The sequence below is a fragment of the Dioscorea cayenensis genome, chromosome 6 (genome assembly GCF_009730915.1).
Source record: "Dioscorea cayenensis subsp. rotundata cultivar TDr96_F1 chromosome 6, TDr96_F1_v2_PseudoChromosome.rev07_lg8_w22 25.fasta, whole genome shotgun sequence".
Taxonomy (NCBI): domain Eukaryota; kingdom Viridiplantae; phylum Streptophyta; class Magnoliopsida; order Dioscoreales; family Dioscoreaceae; genus Dioscorea; species Dioscorea cayenensis.
This window is the reverse complement of record NC_052476.1, coordinates 369193-393253: the sequence shown is the minus strand read 5'-3', so window position 1 is coordinate 393253 and position 24061 is coordinate 369193. Positions and strand designations below refer to the sequence as shown.

The 24061-nt window shown below is 36.5% G+C and overlaps 2 protein-coding genes and 1 long non-coding RNA gene across 12 annotated transcripts; 2 read left to right on the top strand and 1 right to left on the bottom strand.

The window, feature by feature from the left end:
• Positions 1-600: 600 nt before the first annotated feature.
• LOC120263707 (transcription factor bHLH7-like) lies at positions 601-5061 on the top strand. Of its 4 annotated transcripts, none has more exons than XM_039271673.1 (9): positions 601-791; positions 1569-2157; positions 2254-2610; positions 2692-2787; positions 3148-3303; positions 3413-3478; positions 3893-3958; positions 4053-4121; positions 4419-5061. In XM_039271673.1, exons 2-9 carry the CDS (start codon positions 1846-1848, stop codon positions 4752-4754), a joined length of 1458 nt encoding a protein of 485 aa, XP_039127607.1. In that variant the 5' UTR covers positions 601-791; positions 1569-1845; the 3' UTR covers positions 4755-5061. The 4 variants fall into 4 exon arrangements, with proteins under 4 accessions (XP_039127607.1, XP_039127606.1, XP_039127610.1 ...); XM_039271672.1 differs by having other exon boundaries at positions 3139-3303; XM_039271676.1 differs by having other exon boundaries at positions 3139-3303; positions 4459-4643.
• Positions 5062-6042: 981 nt separating this feature from the next.
• On the bottom strand, positions 6043-8281 carry LOC120263304. Of its 7 annotated transcripts, none has more exons than XR_005537046.1 (5): positions 7920-8281; positions 7136-7231; positions 6773-7065; positions 6365-6423; positions 6043-6267 (listed from the first exon to the last, which is right to left on the bottom strand). It is a non-coding gene; the product is annotated as an uncharacterized LOC120263304 (long non-coding RNA). The 7 variants fall into 7 exon arrangements; XR_005537045.1 differs by having other exon boundaries at positions 6365-6413; XR_005537040.1 differs by lacking the exons at positions 6043-6267; positions 6365-6423 and having other exon boundaries at positions 6518-7065.
• Positions 8282-19239: 10958 nt separating this feature from the next.
• LOC120263610 (protein SENSITIVITY TO RED LIGHT REDUCED 1-like) lies at positions 19240-20034 on the top strand. The gene has a single exon (XM_039271574.1). The coding sequence runs from the start codon at positions 19240-19242 to the stop codon at positions 20032-20034; it is 795 nt and encodes a 264-aa protein (XP_039127508.1).
• Positions 20035-24061: the final 4027 nt, after the last annotated feature.

Below are 24061 nucleotides of genomic sequence, written 5' to 3'. Positions count from 1 at the left end.
TTTTAAAATAATAATAATATTATTATTAATAATAAGGCACTCTGATTTAATGAATTAAATATCTGCTTCAAACGTTAAACGCTAATCCCCAAATCTCTCCGCATTATCCGGCCTGAATAAAACTGCCTCGCTGTTAAAATGACTATTTTACCCTTATTTATGACAATATTTTTAAAAAAACCCCCGTACGTTTCCAAATTTACACAGAGGGAAGAACACGCATGCAAGTTTTAACGGTGAGATTTTCCCGTCGAGATCGCCGGCAACTGATCCGAATGGCCCGGCAGGCGAAATGACCAAAGAGCCCCTCATTTTCCGTAACCGCCTCGAATTAGTGGCATTATCGTCATTTAAGATGGGTGACTATCAAAGGTAACCGAGTCTCTGATGTGCTTCTTCGGGCCAATCAGCTGCATCCACGTGTACATCTGATATATTTTCTCACAGTGTTAAATGAATAAAAGAATAGTGGAACTCTTGTGAAAACGTCCCTGGAATCATAAAATTTACATGTTTTTTCGAAAAACCCCTTGAATGTAATCGAAATAACAAAACTTGGCTTACAAAACGGACAAAAAGGCCTTTGTCTCTCTTGCTCTCCTCTTTCTTTTGTATTGCTTCAGTGTGAACCCTTGGAACTGCTCCACTTCGTTTGTTCTCGCGTCTCTGCTTCTCTAGGATCCGATCACGGCTCTGGCTCCGGCCACCACTGACCTGTTTACGATCAGCGATAGCTCCGGCGCTGGGTCCGACCACCGTTGCAGCACCATCTCGGGAAGGATCAAACTCTGGTAGCTTCTCATCCATCTCCATAGCTCCATTTGATTTCAATTTTGGTTTATTTTAAATTTCCTTTGTTATTGCTTGGATTCGTTTATTGTTATCGATTGTTCAATACTGGATTGTTTATTGCCTTATAATGGCTTCCGTTTCTTTCTTCTAGCTCTGCGGTTTTGTAGTTTTTTTTTTATTTAATTACTGTAAAGATGGGTTTTTTTAGTGCATGAAGCACTGAGTTGGAATTGATTGGTAAACTTAATGAAAAATCTGTGGTTGTGAAATTGAGCGTAGGTGGAATCAACCCGAATAGTGATAAGTTTGCATTAAGTTATCAGAGAGTTCGGATTGTTATCTCGTTATTGCTAAGCCTTAAAATTCATTATGTACTTCTTCCTCTTGATCATGTGCTCATCAAAGAGTGTCTTGTTCTTGTTCTTGTGGTTGTGTACCAAGTACTAATTAAGTCCATGTAGATTGAATTTTCTACTTTTTTATGGCTTTGAATGATTGCAAATTTCAGGTGTTGATGTTCTTCCACTCTTTTATTTATTTATTTTTTAAATATTGTTTTGCAAGTATCATTTGCCATCTGTGGCCTTCTCTCTGATTTGCAGGAAATTGTAATTATTTTAATTGTCGCATTTGCCTTTCTGGTTTATCAATAATATTATAGTTGTACTGGAATACTATTATGTACTGAAAATTTATTTATTTTTATTGGAATTTTATTTTGAATGACACTTTCCATCAAACAAGAATGAGCTGAAGGATATTCTTCACTGTGCCAGGTTCAAGCAAAGAGAAACGTGTGGATAAAAACTCACCTATCAGTCTCTTCTCTGAGGCTAGAGCTTGGACTTGTGCACTGATTAATCATTCAGATGCGGTGTATGCTACTATGTTCCAGATTGATGATCCATTATATCAGGCTGAAAGATTGGTGATAGGATTTGGGGGATAATGTCCTCTGTGGTTTCTGGTTGAGGGAATTTATTCCACGAGATTTGCTTGTATTTTTCATCTAAGTATTAAAGCTCCACTTTCATCAAACAGTCTGGAGTTCCAATGGATGACTTCATCGATCCTTTTCTCCCATCACCATCATGGGCAGATGTAAACTATTCTGGGAGATCATGGGCTGAGACAATTGTAACTCAAACAAGTAGCTTACTTGCCGATCCAGTAGGGGTTTATGAAGGGGATGAAAAAACCCCAAGTATATGCATGATTCCATCGAATCATATTATGGGCAATATGGTTGCTGCAGAACCAATCCTGCATGGACATAATGCTAACCCTTCTATCTTTCTTAATGAAACCCTGAAATATGACATCAATAATAGCATCTATCCTACAGATAATCAACTGCAGCATGAGGTATGAACATTTTCCATCTTCTCTCTTGCCTATCAATAATGGATGTCTTAAATACGATGTGTACGATTCATGTATGTATTTTTTTTCTCCTTACAGGGAATGATGGGGAATATCACAGTAGCTGGATCATTTGGCACAAATTTAGACACACAATGCTCTATCACGCTACCTCAAAGTGGACTAACTGATTCTGGTTCAATTGAGAGCAATGTTGGTGAATTACCTGTGCTTCCACATTCTCTTACAGATTCCCATTCCAATTCTCCAATGCCGACAGTTTGGCCTGCATCATATCCTGGAGTTTCTTCTCTCCTCATGGGACATGGAAAATCACAAGGTCTTACTTCCCAAGGGGTGGGAAAAAATGCTGATATGTTGAGGACAGCATGCATGGAAGATGGCAAATTTCAACAAATGGACAGGCTAGCTTCATCTTCTGTACACTTGAAAATGGTATACTTTTTCACTTGATTTGCACATTTGTCTCAAGATGTAACAGTGCAAGTCATCTGACATTTATGTTCTGGTTCACAGGATCAGAATGTACTTCATAATCCTAATTTGCATTCTTATCCTACTGGACAACAGATTAAATTGGTCAAAACTGATGGTTTCCAGCCACATCAGCAGGTATCACATTCTTTTTTAAAATTTGGCTTTTTTTTTTTTTAATGCTAACATTTGTTCCCCGCAACCATAGCTCTAACTCTAGGAAAGAAAACCAATTCAATTCCACAACCTTCATTTTTCTTCTTGATAATGCCCATGTTGATTTTGTTTGAAAATCAAATATGTGCTTATACAAAGTGTTCATTTATTGCTAATGTAGACTTGCCTGCCTTTCTTTTGACGATTATGAGTGTCTCTCTGCTCTCTATATCCAGTGTTCGTTCAATTTTGTTTCGTCATCTTTGATCCTTCATCTTTGATCATGTCTAAGACAACTTTTGTCAATCATGGGTTCTTGCTGTCTATGTCTAGTTGCTACAGACCTTTGAAGGGAATCACATCAAACAGTATACAAGCACTGCTTTGGGTGTTCAAGCTTCTCCAACCAATGGTAGTAGCGGTTGCAATGGAGCTGCAAAGCCACGTGTTAGAGCACGGCGTGGCCAGGCCACTGACCCGCATAGTATTGCTGAACGGGTAGCGTTTATGATTTTTTGGCATGCCAAAGCCACAACTTGATGCCCTACTTTAGTCCATTTGATGTTACTGGAAAAACCATCTGTTAACTTGAATTATGAAACCACAGCTCCGAAGAGAGAAAATAGCAGAAAGGATGAAGAACCTCCAAGAACTTGTACCAAACTCAAATAAGGTAATGTATATATTTGAACTCCGTTTCTCTCATTGTCTTTCTGGTCTTCTCTGCATATCGACATGATTCTGACTCATAGTTTGGCAAAGAGCCCCCAATCTGGTTCAAAAACAAAATCAGTTTGCTTGTGATATCTGACAACTTCTAATATATGAATGTTCTGCGGATCTTGCTAAATTTGTTGAAACATCTATTATGCTCTCAATCTGTGATTATATTGTGTGTGTGTGTGTGTGTGTGTGTTGTTATTTGGATAACTTGTCTTGATCCTACAAGTTCTGCATCTGCTCCTGTCTTTTACTGGTTCAATATCTAACTCAATTGGTTGTCTCTGGGTTTGTGAAGTTCTTTACCTTTATTCTGTACTGTATAGTAAGTAGTATGTTGCTGATCTGCACTTTTCTCCACCTGCAGACTGACAAGGCATCAATGCTCGATGAAATTATTGATTATGTCAAGTTCCTGCAGCTGCAAGTCAAGGTTCATATATTACCATAACAAACCGTTAAAACCAATTTAATCCAGCTCTTCTGTTTTCTGATTTATGTTGCTCTTCTTGGAATCTGAAATACAGGTTTTGAGCATGAGCAGGTTGGGTGCTGCTGGAGCAGTTGTTCCGCTGATCACAGATGTTCAGAATGAGGTGTCATTTTTTTCTCTACAAGTTGTCTTAATTCGTTAGTCAATTTTCATCTACATCTATCCATATCAACCTTGGTTAGCCAAAGCTCGTTAGCATGAGATCAGGCTGTCAACCAAAGGAAATGAATTCAGGACAAGAAAAGCTGAACTCTTGCAACACACTTCCTTTATTTTTTTTAATTCATTTTATTTTGTCCGTGAGACTGAACATATGAAAGTGCTTATTCTTCTCATCCACCTTTCCCTAAATGTAGACAGATGGCCTTAATATCTTTGCATTGTGTACTTGTTCAAGCAGGGTTCCGGCAATCTGCTTTCAGTTGGGTCTGGGACAGCAGATTTATCTGAGTCTCAAGACAACTTCGCCTTTGAGCAAGAAGTTGTGAAGCTGATGGAATCAAATGTTACTACCGCAATGCAGTACCTGCAGAACAAAGGCCTCTGCCTCATGCCTGTAGCACTCGCCTCTGCAATCTCCTGTCAGAAAAGCGCCGGCAGCATCATTCCCCCTGAGAGGAAGAAACCAGAGGAGGCTTCCACTGGCTGCAATGGAACAGTAGTTAAACAAGAAGAGACACCAAAGCCTATAAAGAGCACAAAGGAATTGAACACCAAGGCATACAAGGAAAACTAGTTTCTTTTTACCTCACCTTCAATTTCGTATCTAAAGATTGAGTAGAGTAGAGCAGAGTAGAGGATAATATTTTAGCTTAAGCAAAAGAAGAGGGTTGGTTTCACTTTCATATTGAGTTGAGGGTATATCATGGGGTAGCTTGTTATTGTATAGGCTTTTTCAGGCTACATTACATGATGCAGATTTGATATTTGTTTCAGTTTTTGTCATTACTGTTGATGAACCTGTTTTGTTTGTTGTTGTAGTGTAATCAGGTCCGGTCTATGTATGTCTCCTAATTTGAGTCTGCACTGAAGGCATGATTTCATCTCATGGGCATAGTATATGCTTTTTATGAAACTTTTGAGTAATGAATGTGATTTATACATTTTTTTTTTTTTAAAAACAATTGTGATAAAACGTAGTTTGTACTTTGTACATAAGCAATCAATGAATTTACTGTCAAATATTTATTATAATAAATAAATGTATATTGTCTTAATAATAAATAAATAAATAAATAACCAAACTATCTAGGTCCATGTGCTTAAGTGGGGAGTGTGACGCTCTGCTGTGTTATTTTGTTGGTTTGAATATTAGCCTCGTGATAAATATGATGCACCTCACGTGGTTTCCTTTAGCATTATGCACATCTCCTTGAAAGCCTTTGCAAACATTGCTGGTGGAGAAAGCAAAGCTCTGGCCCATCTGATTACGCTGACAGCACTCCCTTATTACCATTACAATTGTCATTACCACTTTCAATATTAACATTGCTCATAGAGTCCTGCATACGAAAGCAATGTCTGGATAAATAACACAATCTGCAAATCCATGAGTTTAGTTATTATCGGGTTTGAGATTGAGATATAAGGAACACAAAATTCAAAAAGAAAAAGTGTAGGCAATGGAAATCATTATAAATGAATAATTGAAGGCTTTAACAGGATGATATTCCTTTAATTATATAGGAATGATCACATTCCAATGTTATAAAGAACATAAGTTCATTTAGGAATAAATCTTGCATTAACTAGTTAAAAACTTTTACAACATAATCAGATAAAGACATAAACAAGAAGTAAACTGAGTCATGTAGGTATTAGTTTTGCAAAAACTCAACAACTTCAATCTATGCCAATTTTCTAAAATGTTATAGAGCATAAAAACATAGGGGAATTAGTCATGCATTTCTGCATTATTGATGCACCAGTGCTTCTCCTTGGTGAATTTAAATCCAACCCCAGAAACAGGCTAATCATCATTTGAGTTTGAGATGTAAAATTAGTTGCTTTATAGAACAGAAGGAAACGGAGAATGAATTTTCATAGACTTAGAAATAACATACATAGACTAGCATCTTTTGACAATTGTGCCATAAAAAAACAGACAATAAGATGGCATTGCACTTCACATCTAGCTTCTAAGCAACAAAACAAAGCTGCATAAGATGAAAATGCGTTCTTCCACATATATTGCATGCTGAACACTCTGGAAAAGAGAAGAGAAAAGCATGAGTCAAGCTCCATCCATCCTGTTTACAAAAAGGCAGAATAAAACCATTAAATACTAGAATAATATAGCCTATCAAAACATAAACTCAAAGTAGAGATGCCAAAAGAACAAATTACTCTGAAACAGAGCTGTGGTATTCTAACTGTTTGGGACCTCCAGACAAATCTGCATTAATCTTGTCAGGATCGAGAGACGCACACTAAGAATTCTCAGTAAAGTTCACTCACACACCAGAGTCCCAACAATGAAATGTAATCTCACACTGAAGAAGAAGAACTGAGATGAAAATTCACACAGAAAAGCACTCTCTACTTCATTCATTCATTACTCAGTCATTTAAACAAACACATAACAGACATACTTGTCTGGAATCACACTAGCATACATGCTAAAACAAACAAACAGCTTCTAATACAGTAACAACAACTTTAAACATCTAAACAAGTAACTAGAAACAACTACAAGACAATTCAGCAGGTCTTGGTTCCAAAGCACAACTGTGTCATTGACATTCACATAGTTACCTGCAATGTAGATACTCTGATCACCTTCAATCTCCAACAAATCTATCATAAGAACAGAAGCCAAAACAAGTTTTCATCCTAATGCACAATTATGTTGTTGGAGGCACCTATTTTCAGCAGAACAAACCAGGCGGAGATAGATCACAACATAATTGTCATAATATCATCAGCAGCCGCCAAAAAATAAAAAATAAAAAATAAAATAATAATAATAATAACATTCTGCCGTAATGATCATCATATCTCCAAACTTCCTGGAACCCATCTAATGTGGGATTTACATGCGTCTGGACCTGTATTAAGATCAAGAAGATAACACTGAGCGAAACAATAGAATAAACATCAAGCAAGCAGTACACAAACCTCAAGACAAGCAGGATACATAAGCTCCCAGGCCCAGGAGGGATAAGAAGCCTCGTTCCTCCCCTCCTCTCTTCGGCTGCAGACGTACTCCCTTCCCTGCACAAAACAACCAAGGAGGTTGCATTATTAATATATTGCACATCTGATTCACATCACAAACTCCAAAAAAATACTTTGTAAAATCAGTCAATAAATCAATAAACCCCAAATCCCATCCCCTGCTCCACAGTCAAACCCAGTTCAAAACAGCAGAATCGCCCGGAAAACAACACTTTTGAGGCCAAATCCACAAAAACTGAACAACATGAAAAAGGGATGAATAGAGTAAAATAAAGCAAACCCTGAATCTAATAATATAATAATACAGTGATAAATAAATAAATAAGAACCAAAGGTGGTGATCATTTGGCTAACAATTAAACCAGTCAACCCAATCAAATAAATTCCAAAGAAGATCAATTTGTCATGAAAACAAACATTAAAAAAAAAAAACTTGAAAACAAAAAATATTAAAGACGAGAGAGAGAGAGTCTAAAAAAACCAAAGGCAGCAGGAAAGGCTCATTCAAAGTTTATGTTTCTCATCTCTCATTGGATATTCCTGGTCATTGCTTGACCATCATTTGGACCAAAACTGTGGAATATATTCTCTTGACAGACTCCTCATCACATTGTTTGCATTTCAAAGACCAATTTGATCAATGAATGTATTTAATCCAACCACCTTCACCACCATAACAAAAAATTTATCTAACTGTTCATCACATCATTCCACAGTGCCATACCCTCAAATGGTGGAGTATACTTGCAGCAGGTGTGGGGATAAGTTCGAGTCTATTGACAAACTTAATGCCCACACTAACAAAAGGCCAAGATGTGATCAGAAACCCACCAAAAAAAACACAATGGGGGATGAATCACCAGCAACCCCTGGAACACCAGCGACCGGGAGTTCTGAAAGCCCGGGTGATTCTGGAAATTCCGGAAGCTCCGGAGGTACTGCTGCCGTGGCTTCTCAAGAGAAGAAGAACACCCCAGAAAATTGACTTATATGGCCTAGTTTAAGAGAAGAACACCCCAGAAAATTGACTTATAGGGCCTAGTTTAAGCTTTTAATTAAGTTTTTTTCTTGTCATTTGGCTTGTATGGTGTCATTTGGCTTATATGGCCAACTAGTAGTTTTAAGTACTTTAATTATGTCAGTGTTACTTTATGTTACAGTATTTTGATCTTCAAAATTAAGCAAAATTTCCAATTCCTGGTTTACCAAACCTTTGAATTCCTTTCCGAATAACAATTCAACTGATTCATTTGACTAAAATCGAACAATTACAAAAGAAAAGAGGGTATTGGCAATAAATTTAACGAAAACAATGGTGAACTTGTTTAACTTCAATAAAAATCTTGTTTATCCACTTAACAAAATTGAAAAAATTCTTTAAAGTGAAAGATGCATCTCACTTAGTTGAGAGTAAGAAAGTCCAGGTAGCTCTACTGAAATCATCAACAATTGTGAGAAAATATTTATAACCCTCGTGTGTGGGAGTGTGCTAAGATCCCCAAGTGTCAATGTGGATCACTTCAAAAACTGAAGAAGAATGAATTTGACTTTTAGGGAATGGCAATTTATATTGTCTAGCTTGTGGACAAATATCACAAGAACTAATTGAACATGAATCATTCCCAGAATTCAGTAAAGAAAGCTGTTTCAATTTAAGAAAAGGAAGATGTCCAAGTCTGTTGTGCCACAAAACAGAACTAGAACAAACAATTGAATTATAAACTGGAAAAGAAATGTCTGTAGACAGAAAACTATTCTGTGAATTGACAGTGTCAATCACAGGATTGTAGGATTGAGTAGATTGCAATTCTCCTTGATGAGATTGTAGTAGAAATAATCCATTGAAAGATTTACCAAGAACTAGTGACCTCTTCAGTGAAGGGACCTGTAAAATACACAATTCAGGTGTAAAGACAACTTGGCAATTCAGTTGTTGCATCAATTTTCCTATGGATAGAAGATTATAATTGAAAGAAGGAACATATAATGAAAATTACTATATAGATAAAGGATCAAACAAAGGACAACTTTCTTATTCACATCAAGAGCTAAAACACTCTCCATAACTCAGGATAATTCATACAACCTTGAAAATCTCAATGAAAACAGAAAACAGTAACAACATTACACATCTCTGAAAAAACACAAGATATTTATTACATATAAACATTAGTACCCAAAATGAAACGAATCAGCTTAGTCACCCACAACACGCGTCTGCACTGGATCCATTCAACCTCTTAAGCCATCCTGCCTCGAACTAACACCAAAACTTGATGATGATTAAATCCCAGCCGTTCACTTATTCATCTAATATTTGCTTCTGCAGTTGCCTCGAACTTAAACACATCTCTTTGATAGATCAGATCTGGACCATACAATCAACCCCGATGCTTGAATTAACTTCTGCCTAGGACTTACACTTTTCCTTGATCAAATCAATCTCAGCCTTTGATTCTTTTCCAGCCAAAACTCCAACAGTTTTAACAGACTTTTGAATACCTGAAATGACGAACTTACCCCTCTGAACACATTTCAATCTGAAAATCTGAAATCTCTGTCAATCTCCAGCACCATAGTCTTCTCTTCCTATCAACAATATCAAACCACTTCAATCACAAACTAACATATAGAACTTCACAGATCAAAAAATTATCTGTTAACCTAATTGTGCCAAATTATGTGACAGTAATTTCATGACCATTGGGCAAAAAGATTTGGAAAGAAATAGGCAAAGAAACAAGTGTTATCTGCGGTCCGTGCGCTCAGGAAGTCGAGGGAGCGCTTTATCTTCTTGGAGGCTTCATTCAGCGTTTGCTAGTGGGGTAAAGAAGCTGTAGAAAACCAAGCAAGCAACATATTAATGATTTTGAATAATACTTTAGGAAAATGTAATGCAGTGTTTTGAAAGATGCGGTTGTTCCGTTCCAGCCAAATATTCCAGATAGTTGCTCTAGAGAGTAAGTCCCACAACAATCTAATGGTTGAATGTAATGAAGGTAACCATAAGGTCCAGATGCTTGAAACTGTGGGAGGTAGAGATTGAAGATCAAGAATGTTGGAGAAGTAGGACCAAAATCGGGAAGAATAGTCACAATCTAAAAAGAGATGATCCACGCTTTTGTAATCCTTGTGGCAAAGAGTGCAAGTATCTGTGGCGTTTGGGTTACATCCCTTCTTAAAGAGATTAGTGAGTGTGTGAATTTTATTATCCCAAACAAGCCAGCAAAAAAGAGTAATTTTACTTGGACAATGAGTTTTCCAAAAATTAGAATACAGTGGACTGCGCATTCCACCATCAATTAAAAAATTATAGAATGATTTAACAGTGAAAATACCATTCTTTTCCAAGGTCCAAGTAATGGAATCATCCTGATCATGAGAACAATCTGGAATTAAGTTTAAGATAGTAGACAAATCATCTCGTGTTGCGGAATGAAAAAAACTTTCAGCAGAGTTGTTAAGGAGCGAGAATTGTCTAAGGGAAATCCATGGTTGGGAACAGTCATTGAATAGTGTTGGCCAGAGATCCTTAAGTACTTGTCCCCCCGTCCATCGATCATGCCAAAGAAGAGTATCCTTGCCATTTCTAACAGTTTTGGAAATACATGATCTAAAAGATAGTAGGGTAGTGTTGACACCGGCCCAAAAAAAGGATTTGTTTCTAGGAGGTGTGTGAAACAAAGTTCCAGGTAAATTGATGGAGTAATTGGATCTGATGATTTTAGCCCAACACAAGTTAGGGTTAGAAATAAACTTCCACCACCATTTTCCAAGGAGAGCTTTGTTGAATTCGGCAAGATTGAGAATTCCCCAACCTCCCAAGGGACGAGGCCGACAGATTCGATTCCAAGCGACCAGTCTAGCTCCTTTAGAGTTCAAGTCTGGTCCTTTCCAAAGGAAGTCCCTACGAGTCTTATCAATTTCCTTAATTACCCAAGCAGGTAGTTTGAAGACTGTCATCCAGTAAACAGGTATTGTGGATAAGACAGAATTGATAAGGGTTAGACGACCACCAAGGGAGAGATAAGTAGATTTCCAAGTGGGGAGTCTCGCTCGAACAGTCTAGATAAGTTTTGTCCAATCCTGTCTCCTGGGTCGTCTACCAGAAAGAGGTACTCCCAAGTAGGTAATAGGGAGGCAGTTTCTATTGCAATTGAGAATTGCTGCAGATGAAAAGTTTGGTTGGAAACCAAAATTTGTTGAGTATAAACAGCTTTTGGAAAAATTGATTGATAACCCAGAAGAACCTTCAAAAAGGTAAAGAATAAGTTTGATGATGTGAAGGTCTTCATGTCCACCAGCGGAGAAGATGATAAGATCATCCGCATATTGAAGATGACAGATTCGTTCATCTTGAGAGAGCTGAACTCCAATTAAGATTTTGGAACTGAGGGCGTGGTGGAACATAGCACTAAGAGCGTTAGCAGCTAAGGCGAAAAGGAGGGGAGAGAGCGGGTCTCCTTGTATGAGACCTTTTTTGCAGCGGATGTAACCATGGGTGGTGCCATTGATTAGGATCTGGGCCTTGGCAGTCTTTAGGATGGTATGAATCCACGATAACCATTTGTTACTGAAGCCTCTAGCAGCAAGGATTTCAAGAAGAAAGTCCCAGTCTAAAGAGTCAAAAGCCTTAGCGAAGTCTACTTTGAAAGCGTAACCAAGAGATTTCCTTTTTTGGAGATGGAAAATTAGTTCTTGGGCCGCAATGATGTTATCAGCGATACATCTGCCTTTGATAAATCCAGATTGAGATTCATCGACCAAGTCGCTGATCACCAAACTTAGTCTAGTAGCAAGAATCTTGGAGATAATTTTGCAAGTGGAATTGATTAGACTAATAGGTCGAAAGTCAGATACATCAGTCGGGGCCTTCTTTTTTGCGATAAGTGCTATATGAACCCAATTAATCTTTTCAAGGTTAATTGAGCCATCATAGAAGTCTTGGCAAAGATTGACAACCGAATCTTGTAGTAAGGTCCAATGATTTTTGAAAGAAGAAAATTGGGAAACCATCTGGGCCTGGGGCTTTGTCGGCGTTTAGATCAAAAACAGCATTTTTGATCTCATCCAAGGTAAACGGTCGTTCAAGGGAAAGAAAGTTCAACATGCGTCTTGTAGTTGAAAAGGCTTTGCCAATCAAGAAGGAATCTTTGATTGGAAGGTGTTCCCAAAAAGAAGTTGAAAGTGTTTGGAAAAATAACTTCCCAATTTCACGATCCCCTTCCACCCAATGTCCATTATTACGAATTCGGGGTATGAAGTTCTTGTTACGTCTTCCGTTAGCAATATTATGGAAGAATTTGGTATTTGAGTCTCCTTCCTTGAGCCAAGTAATTCTAGATCTCTGCTTCTAATAAATTTTCTCTTGTTATTGAATAGTGTGTAGTTCAAGGCGAATCTGAGAGAGATGGGTGGTTTCAACTTCTATAAGAGGTCTAAGTTCACTTATGGAATCAAGTGAGGCTAAAACAGAGATAAGGTTTTTCTTGTGAAGATTAGTCACGCCAAAGTTTAACTTAGCCCGCTTTCTAAGTCTAGCTTTCATAAGGGCTAATTTTTTTGGAGATGATGAAAGGCTCCACAACCATCGAAAATTAGTTTCAGTCCACCAGCCTTTTAATTAGGTTATTAAGTTGGTCATTGGTATACCACGCTTTTTTTCCAACCTAAAAAAATTCAGGACGAGGGGCATGTGTCCCAAAATCAAGACAAATAGGAGAATGGTCTGATCCAATTCTAGGTAAAGCAAACTGGATAGAACGAGGAAAAAGATTAGGCCAGTCATGTGAAAGTAGGAAGCGATCAAGACGAATCCAAATCGGGTCCGATTGGCCATTTGTCCAGGTGAATCGGCGACCATGTAAAGGTGGATCAAAGAGATTAAGATCGTTCAGGAAACAAAGGGAGTCAGAAATATCTCTAGGATTAATGATTCCTGAGTTTTTGTCATCGAGGCTGAAAGTGGTATTGAAATCCCCGCAAATCACCCAAGGGTGAGTGAGAAGGTTTTTAATTGTACGGAGTTCAGTCCAAAAATCAGACTTGAGAGAACGAGAAGTGGGCCCATAAATGTTGGTACAAGCCCAAGTATCATTATAGTCTTTATTAGAGAATTCAATCGTTATGGAGAAATTTCCTTTGAAAATAAGTTTGCCAGAAATCAGAGCGCTATCCCAAGCCATGTTGATTCCTCCAGCCGAGCCTAAGGCTGGGAGGAAGTCAAAGGTATCTAAGCGAATGCCTCCAATCGATCTCCAAGTGGAACTGTGGAGATCAGATAATTTGGATTCTTGAATGCAAACAACATTAGCGCGGGAGGAGAAAATACAATCTTTAACTAAGTGGCGTTTAGAGGGTCTGCCAAGACCTCTAACATTCCAACTTAAGATCTTCATGAAAAAATGGTAAGGTTCTGTCTATCAGGTCTCGTAGGAGATCCTGAAGTATTAGAGAATATGTCTGCTCTGTTCTTTTCTAGATTACGAATCATCTCAAAGCATTTGAATTTATGGTTTGGCGATCCCAAGAAATTAACACCACAAGCATTGCTATAATTAAAAAATTGAGCATCTGACCAATTGGAAAAATCATCGAGAATTTAAAGAAGAATGAGTACCTTCTCTTGGGTCCTCGTGAATTTTTCTTCTTCGTGGATCCGGGAGGATGAGGAACAAACCCTGCTTCTTCATCCCATCGGCCAGAGGGTTTCTTGGTTCTTTCACTTCTGCGAAATTGCTTCTGATTGATAGATGAGGAAGAAGAAACTGGTTGTTGGGTATTTGCCTGAGTAGGAACATGAATGTGATCTTCAGAGAAAAGTTCTTCCCTTATCATCTCTAGAATAATCGATGATAGGGGAGCAGGGTTATCTTCAATCTGAATAGGTGGGTGAATATCAGTTTCCATATGAGAGTTGTTGACATCATTAGGCAAATGATCATACTCAACAATCTCATCATCAATGTATTCGTCTCCATCTTCCCAATCAACAAGATCGACATCGTTAAGATCATCAGAGATGTCATCCTGTGGGGAAGGATCTAAATTGTAAAATTTTTCTGAGTTAATGCTTGGTATAAGGGTCCATCCCCCATGAATGAAAACCCAATTATATCCATCAGGAATTGGAATTGCCGGTGGTAAGGGTTGAAGATGAGTAGGTAAATGCCCCGGTTTGGTAATTTCCGGGTCCTTGGTTTGAATAGGAGACTTAGATCCTTCAGAAGGGGGATCAAGATCAGGGATCAAGATCAGTGATAAACTTGGAGTTAATATCATTTGAATTAATTAAATCCACATGGGAAGCAACATAGGTAGGTTGCTTAACATTAATCAAAGATTCATCCCTGTTTGAACAAAAGGGTGTATCAAGAGTGATCGAATCTCGAGGCAATTGTGGAATTAAAAAGGATGAAGAGAGATCCGGAATTGCATGCTGATCTCGAGGAGGTTTAATTAGAGTGATCAAGCATAACTTCTTGATTAAGCATAACCATTCTTCTGCTCTCTAAATCCACAATAATATATATATGAGTTTATCAATTTGGAATGGAGTGTTTGCAAGAACATCCTCCAAGCACCCAGGTGCCATAGTTTGAATTCCTTTTAAAAAAAAACTTTTGAATTCCTTTCTAAATAACAATTCAACTGATTCACTTAACTAAAACAGAACAATTATAAAAGAAAAAAGGGTATTGGCAATAAATTTAATGAAAACGATGGTGAACTTGTTTAACTTCAATAAAAATCTTGTTTATCCACTTAAAAAAAATTGATGACCTTGAGTCCCATCAGTTTTTTATTTCAATAAAACCATGATTATCCATTTTTATTTTTTTTAAAAAAAAACCTGAGTCCCATCAATTTCCTATTTTGCTGATTTCTGGTACAAGCTGAATCACTACTCCACATGTCGATTCCTAACGACTTTAACCGCTTAAGACCTCCACTAAGTTAAAGTTGCCTCGAACTAAAGCCATACTTTGGATGATCAAATCTCTGCCGTCTATCCTGCACTGCCTCGAACTAACATGATTCTCTGGATGATCTGATCTTCACCGTTAATCTTCAAACATAATCACCATAAGCTCTCCCTCCTTCTCAATAACGAATTTACCTAACATTCAAATTCATCTGAACCTCAAACATATCCACAACCACATCTACAGAAACAGAACACAGCCTAACCCCATGCTTCAGTTCTTCATCTTCAGAGCTTCAATCACACTAACAGTCAACATGATACGTCAATAGATTTGCGACGCACCAATGGAACCTGCTTTGAGTGGATTCTTACTCCTCGATTAAGACCAATGTCAAAGGAGAGGCAAGGAGAAGAAGAAGAAGAAAAGATAAAGAAAGAAAGATATTATTCCATAAGACAAGATAGACTCCAAGACTTTTCATACCCCAACATAAGGACCCTAATGACATATAAATAGACTCAACTTATCCTAATAAGTAACCCAGCTGTTAATTTATCAATCCAGCTAATATTATTGTTACTGACAACTCGTTATTGTGATATGATTACCTATGATATCTCAACTCCAATCTATGGACGTCTTGATGCCACTTGTGTGGTCACAAAATCCTGCATCCAAGTTGGCGGTTTACGAATGCGTTGAACGCGCCTCTCATCGGTGTTCACCTCTACCGTGGAAACCTCCTGTGATGCTTCATGGTGGTTGTTCTCTTCTAATATCGGCTCAACATGTTGGTTATCTTCCAGCTGGAGAGGTAAGGTTGTATCACAACACCATGCTTGGCATGATTGATAGCTTGAACCATGACAAGAAGAGTCGTCCTTGCATCTCCTTCTTTATAAACACTTGTTAAATAATTATGCATCTCAATGACACCCTGTTTTTTTGTCAAAGATTGAAAGAAAAGCTTCAAGATAGGATCAACTCACTGTCATGTCTGAAGATTGAAGAACAGAACAAGCTCCAACCTCTGTTTTACCTCACAACAATAGCAATCTGCAGGTTGGAATGGATCTCAAGCTCTGTCAATGGAGAGATTGAGAATAGAGAAAAAAGAAAGAGTAGATAATGGAGAGGAGAAGCTGTATGTAAATCTCATTCAAAAGGAAAAAATCAAATATGAATACAAATTTCACAGTTATATAATGCTGTCTGAATAACAATCATAACTGCCGTAACTGTCATAACAAATTGACAACCTGGCATAACAAACTGACAGCTTGGAAATATCCACATTGGCATGACACGTCACTGAGTTGGTGATGTTATCTTCAGCTGCTCCTCTCCTTTATAAGATTAACATCAAACTTCAACAACTTCAAGTAATTAATCTTCACAATCATGTTCAGCAATTGATCTTCAAGGAATTAAGCTTTGAATCAATTACAGCCTCTTCTAATGTTTGTGGCTCATAAGAAGTAGTCAGTAGTGCAAGAATTTGTTGATTTTCAAGTTTCAAAGAAGAAAAACTAATATGTTTAGGTAAAGGAAATGAATTGGTGATAGTGTGAAAACAATGGGCTGCGCAAACTGATGAATTGTGTTCAGTGCTACAAATGTAATCATTTAGATAAGAAGAAAGATTGTGAGGTCTATTTGACCTTCGAGAAGGCAATGGAATTACTGATGCATTTTGATCAAAAGAAAGAGAATTAGAATTATTTTGTGAAGAGATAGTAGAAGTGATATTAGTATGATCTGATTTTTGAAAAGAAGTTGACCTGTTTGAAACAAAATCATCCTGAATAAAGTTGGGAATATAATGTGTTGAAATGGAAGATATTGGATGATGATGAAAAGGAAAGATTGACTCATTAAAAATTACATTTCTGGAAGCAACTATTTGTAGAGTGTCAAGAATAAGAACCTTGTAACCTTTTTTACCAAAAGGATAACCAGTAAAAACAGCAGATTGTGCTCTGGGCTGAAATTTGTCCTTGTAATTCTCTGAATTTGTCACAAAACAAAGGCAACCAAAGGCTCTCAAGTGATGGTAGTCAGGTTTTCTATCAAAAAGTATTTCAAAAGGTGTCTTGTTGTGTAGAACTTTGGAAGGAAACCTATTAATTATGTAGCTGTGAGCACACATTCTCCCCAGCATTTAATAGGTAACTTAGACTGAAACAACAGTGCTCGTGATGTCTCTAACAAATGCTTGTGTTTCCTTTCTACAACACCATTCTGTTGGGGAGTATGAACACAACTAGTTTGATGAATAATTCTTTTCTCAGAAAAAAAAAAAGACTTCAATTCTAGACTACTACCTAATTCTAAGGCATTGTCACATCTAACCTTTTTTATTTTGGTCTGAAACTGTGTTTCTATCATTTGGATAAAATTCTTTAAAGTGAAAGATGCATCTCTCTTAGTTGAGAGTAAGAAAGTCCAGGTAGCTCTATTGAAATCATCAACAATTGTGAGAAAATATTTATAACCCTCATGTGTGGGAGTGTGATAAGGTCCCCAAGTGTCAATGTGAATCAATTCAAAAACTGAAGAAGAATAAATTTGAGTTTTAGGGAATGGCAATTTATGTTGTCTAGCTTGTGGACAAATATCACAAGAATTAATTGAACATGAATCATTCCCAGTAAAGAAATCTGTTTCAATTTAAGAAAAGGAAGATTTCCAAGTCTGTTGTGCCACAAAACCGAACTAGAACAAACAATTGAATTAGAAACTGGAAAAGAAATGTCTGTAGACAGAAAACTATTCTGTGAATTGACAGTGTCAATCACAGGATTGCAGGATTGAATAGATTTCAATTCTCCTTGATGAGATTGTAGTGGAAATAATCCATTGCAATATTTACCAAGAACTAGTGACCTCTTCAGTGAAGGGGCCTGTAAAATACACAATTCAAGGGTAAAGACAACTTGGCAATTCAGTTGTTGCATCAATTTTCCTATGGATAGAAGATTATAATTGAAAGAAGGAACATATAGTGAAAATTACTACCTAGATAAAGGATCAAACAAAGGACAACTTTCTTATTCACATCAAGAGCTAAAACACTCTCCATAACTCAGGATAATTCATACAACCTTGAAAATCTCAATGAAAACAGAAAACAGAAAACAGTAACAACATTACACATCTCTGAAAAAACACAAGATATTTATTACATATAAACATTAGTACCCAAAATGAAACGAATCAGCTTAGTCACCCACAACACGCGTCTGCACTGGATCCATTCAACCTCTTAAGCCATCCTGCCTCGAACTAACACCAAAACTTGATGATGATTAAATCCCAGCCGTTCACTTATTCATCTAATATTTGCTTCTGCAGTTGCCTCGAACTTAAACACATCTCTTTGATAGATCAGATCTGGACCATACAATCAACCCCGATGCTTGAATTAACTTCTGCCTAGGACTTACACTTTTCCTTTGATCAAATCAATCTCAGCCTTTGATTCTTTTTCCAGCCAAAACTCCAACTGTTTTTAACAGACTTTTGAATACCTGAAATGACGAACTTACCCCTCTGAACACATTTCAATCTGAAAATCTGAAATCTCTGTCAATCTCCAGCACCATAGTCTTCTCTTCCTATCAACAATATCAAACCACTTCAATCACAAACTAACATATAGAACTTCACAGATCAAAAAATTATCTGTTAACCTAATTGTGCCAAATTATGTGACAGTAATTTCATGACCATTGGGCAAAGAGATTTGGAAAGGAATAGGCAAAGAAACAAGTGATTCAAAAAGATTTGGATTATGACACATATGATCACTACAGTTTGATTCCACCAATCCTACTCCTACAACGACTAGAATTTTACTCTTTGTGGTTGTTTGACTTGTAAATAAAATGAATATTAGATTACAGTAATGTATAATTAATATTATGTCATGAATGAATATTAAATCCTACTCTTGCTCAAAGTGGGACTCTGACTCCAATTTGATCTAGCTCCTTGTTCTACTCTTTCACAGACAAAGACCCAATTCATTGCCTATATATATATATATATATATTGTTAATCCATGGCAAATAATAACACTATTATAAGCTTTTGAGAGGTGCATTATCGTTAAACATGGAAGTTGATGGAGAATATACTGCTTTAATGAAAGACATGGATTATGCTCTTGAACAGGTCCGAGCATCCAAATTCTTGGCTGATCTCATCAATCAGATTCAAGAAAAACCTGAGATTGTTTCAAGCTTCAAAGGAAGACCTATGGTTGTGTATGGACTTGGCAGCATCCAATTTAATTACGCTGCAAAGTTCCAACTCTCTCTTGCTCTTCTCTTAAGGGAAGTGATGGCGTTGGAGATTCAAAAAGATCAAATCACTATATGTTGTGATGATATTTCACTGACACCTGCTGAAGAAAAAGTCATCAAAGCCTATGGATGTCATATTGTTCTTGTAACTGATGGTCGTTTTAGATGGGCTGTTGTTGATGAACCTACTGTCTTCTTCCTTCCCTTCACAAGACCTGAAGTTTTGGGAGATTTATTGCATATGAATTGGTGTCCTTCACGACTGGAAAAGATGTTGATCTTGGGAAGAAACTTGAAATCCATGTCTGAAACTTTAGATCCAATGGTATCCTGCAGGGAAGGACATTATCCTAAGATGACAATAAAAAAAGTATCATATATAATAGACAGACTGAGATACATTTGGGGGATAAAGGAGCACACTAAAGTGTTCAAGATCGCAAACAAACCACCATCATCATCATCATCATCACCAGAAAGTGAATCCCATGATTACAACCCTGAAGAAATTTTCCAAAACTTGTGCTGGCAAGTGTTCAACATTAAACAGCTTAAGAGCATTCAGGACATGGATATTTTGTTACCAAGTAAGGCCTCATTTTAGTTTTTTTTTTCTTTAATTCCAATGATACACCACTAATTAAATACATTCATACCAGATTATTATTATATATATATTGTTACATATTTTTCTAATTTTACTTTTTGTTTTTTCTTTTATCTGAAGGTGTTGAAACTTGTTTCAAGTGGGTGGATAAGGATGAGAGGTATGAACTATTACTTAATTTCTTGTTTACTTCATGGTCATCATTTCGCCCAAAGTGCTCACTCATGCTTATATAAGTTTACTTATTTATTTATTTATTTATTTATTTTAAAAAGAGGATAAATAACATGTAATAAAATAAAGCACAAACTATATAAATTTATATTTATTTTCAAATTCTAATCTCCCGGGTAAAATGACATCATTTTTAGCTTTTACAAATACACTAATTGGATACTTGTTTTGTATATATATGAGTGCATGTATAATATTGTTAGATTTAAACTTTTTTTTTTTTAATTTCATTATGAAAAAGGGTTATAGATCAATTGTTTGATATTCATAATCTCTAGATTTTTTTTAAAACTAATCGTCAATATTTATAATTTTAAAAAAAAATGCAAATTCTTAACTTTTTATAAAACATCTTTCATTATTTTATTTTATTTTATTTATGAACCATCTTTCAATTTATCTAAGAAGCTTTTGTTTTTTTTTAAAGGAAAAAGATTGATGATATTGTGGTTTATATTTACATTTTTTTAACGGTTTTTTATTTATAAAAGACCAAAGGTTAGTTGTATTTATAATTTTGAATTTATTGTTTTTAAAAAAATGAAATTATTTTAATTTGTTTCACGAAATTATGATTTTAAATTATACTTAAGTGGATGTATTTTACAAATCTAACCAATTGGTAAATAATTAAAGAAAAACTTGAAGCTAATAATGCCTTTGTTGTGTTTGAATAAATAAATAAATAAATAAATAAAGGATGGCCATTTTTTATGAAAAAAATTAAATTAATCCTAGATGTAAAAATTGTTCACAAAAGTAAGGCATTCTTTTTGGTTTTTTTTTTATCCAAAGAAAATAATACTAAGATTTTCTACTCGCTATTAGATACCCTTACCGCATGGATGAAGAAGATGCTGAAGAATTAGTGAAGCTGCAACATGAGATGGAGATCACTAAGTTTGAGTTGAGAGATTCTGAATACTATTGTGAGTGCAGTGATCGAGTTGGAGAAAAAAATAATTTATTGAAAAACCGAAATATCACGTCGTCTTGGATCGGAAGAGCAAATTGAAATGATAATTTACGCACTTGGTAGCTTGGAGTACTCGCTTTGCTTCTCAATATCAATTTGCTTTGGCTTTATTAATGAGGGAAGACATTGATATGTTGAGAATTGGAAAAATAGAAGTGTTTGATCCATGTATAACTCCTGTAGATGCTAACTTGATTCAATCATTTGGATGCAATGTGCTTTCTGTTAATGAGTTTGCTAGAAGAAGAGTGGAGAAGCCAACATTCTTTTTTCTACCATATGCCCCATACAAACTTGTCGCCAATGTATTGGAAGTGAATTGGGTGCCTTCTAAGTTGGAAAACTTGATAATTCTAGGGATATCTATGCATCATTGGGCCAATTTGAAGGAGCAACCTGATCCACCCGAGCCCGAATATGATGAACTAGAAAAGCTAGTTATAAATGATAGATTGAGATACATGCGTGCAATCTACGAGTCGAGTGCTAATTTTGCCATTTACAAAAGGGATGATTGCTGGCCATTTAACAATCTTCATTGGATATTCTTTAATCTTCATCCCGGGATCGATTTTAATGAACTTTTACCAAGTAAGTTTGTCAAGCTTATATCATTTTATTTTCCACGATGAATTTGTATGTGTTTTATAAATAATTATTAAGGCTTGAGTTCTAAATAAATATCCAATATTTTGTTTGTCTTTTGAATTAGGTTTTTCGATACTCAATAAAATTGAAGTTGACCATGATATTGCGTATCCACCAGAAGGAGATATAATTAGGTGAATGAATTATTTGATAAATATACTTAAATTAAAATAGGCAACATTGTTTTCAATATAAAATAACTTATAATGAGTTTGTTTGAAAAATTGCAGTGACTTACGTAACAAGATTGAGGAAGAGTATTATGAATCATTCTTACCTAACCAGCAAGAGAGAAGTAGATTTAATAATACGAGTAGATCTCGTGCCCCATGTAAATATCGCAAAGTATGGAATAGACCCCAACAAAGGTGGATGAAGCTCAATTTTGATGGTCATGGAGATGACCATGGAAATTATGGGTATGGAGGTGTTTTGCATGATAGTAATGGAGAGATATTGCTTTCGTATGCAGGACCTATGAGCAATGTTAATATCGAAAGTGGTAATGACAATTGTAATGGTAACAGTGATCCTACACTAGCCGCTCAAGTGGAAGGATTGAGGCAAGGTATTATATTCTTCAAAAAGTGGTTACCTTCTACTTATGATGATCCAAAGTTACTTATCGAAGGTAGTGCTGTCAGCGTTATTAGATGGGCCAGAGCTCTGCTTCCTCCACCAGCAATGTTTGCGGAGGCTTTTAAGGAGATGTGCATAATGCTAGAGGAAACCGCATGCGAGGTGCACCACATTTATCACGAGGCTAATATTCAAGCCAACAAAATAGCACAGCAGGGTGCCACACTCTCCCAGTTTAGCACATGGACCTAGACAATTTGGTTATTTATTTATTTATTAGTAGGACCACAAGCATTTGTTTATTGTAATAAATTATTTGATAGTAAATTTCATAGATTGCATATGTATAAACTACGTTTTATCATAGTTGTCGCCATTGTGATTATTATTATTATTATTATACAATTGTCTTTTAGAAATTCTTACTAATCGCATAACATGTTTTTTTCGTAGGATTTTTTTAATAATAAAAAATGAAAATAATTGAATTGCTATTGGTTTGCAAGGATATTTTTATAAAAATATTTTTATTTCCAATTTTTTTTCTTGAAATGAAGGATGAATTGTTTAAATAAATGTTTTTTTTTAATGAGTTTACAAGTACTCCAGTTTATTTTTTTATAAAACAAATAAATTTGATAATGAAAGTCAAAGTTCAACTAATTCAATTGAGTTGTTGGGTAGATTAAGATAAAAACCCAAATTCCAATTTCCCGAGCTCCTCTCCATCCTCCTCTCCCCCGATCTCATCCTCCATTACTCCCTCACCATCTCCTTTGCTCTCCTCCTTGACTTTAATCCAGCCCTCGCTGTCTTCCTCTCCTCCCAGCCTTCCCACCTCCTCCTCCCCCTCTTCGACCACGCCGCTCGCCTCTCCCAGGTGCCAATCCATCCCGATCTTGCCTCCGCCATTCGCTTTTCTTTGATTTCTCGACATTTATTGGCATTTTTTTTATAACTGTGATTGATTTCTAGGGCATCGTGCTGGATGGATCAAAGGATCTGGTTGCTGAGGGAGCAAGCGTCAAGGCGTTTGTGTATGTTAGGGTTGATGTATGTGGCTCGCCTCTTGAGTTTACAGGTGTGGTTCTTGGTTTTTGGGTGTTTGTAGGGTTTAATTTTGGCTGTTGATTTTGGGGTTTTCTTGCTTATAGAGATGTTTCCGAGTATTGGGAGGATGAGGGTGAAGCATAGAGGTGTGCTTTTGACGCTTAAGGGGACGGTGATACGGTCTGCGTCGGTGAAGATGATTGAAGGGGAAAAGGAGTATGAGTGTAGAAGGTGCCGGCACAGGTAAGTGTTTTCAGGGAGTTCACTCATCTCTTTGTTTAGTTTCGGTTACATTTTGGAAAGTGTAGAGGTAATTAATGGGATATGTGGTTTTTTGAGTTTGCACTGTTTCATGAGCTTCTGATTGTGACTTTTGTTTATATTGATTTATAGGTTCAAAGTTTACCCAGAGTTGGAAACTGGAAACCTGATAAGACTGCCGACTTCTTGCCCATCGAAGGTATGTTTGGCTGCCTTCTAATCTCTAGTGTAAGTTTTTACCCTCTTCGGTGATGCTTGAGGAATTGAAGTTCTGCC

Coding starts and splice junctions, on each gene's coding strand:
- LOC120263707 (XM_039271672.1), top strand. CDS start 1,846: ATGGATGACTTCATCGATCCTTTTCTCCCATCACCATCATGGGCAGAT. Junction 2,158..2,253: donor ATAATCAACTGCAGCATGAG/GTATGAACATTT, acceptor TTCTCCTTACAG/GGAATGATGGGGAATATCAC. Junction 3,479..3,892: donor TTGTACCAAACTCAAATAAG/GTAATGTATATA, acceptor CTCCACCTGCAG/ACTGACAAGGCATCAATGCT.
- LOC120263610 (XM_039271574.1), top strand. CDS start 19,240: ATGGAAGTTGATGGAGAATATACTGCTTTAATGAAAGACATGGATTAT.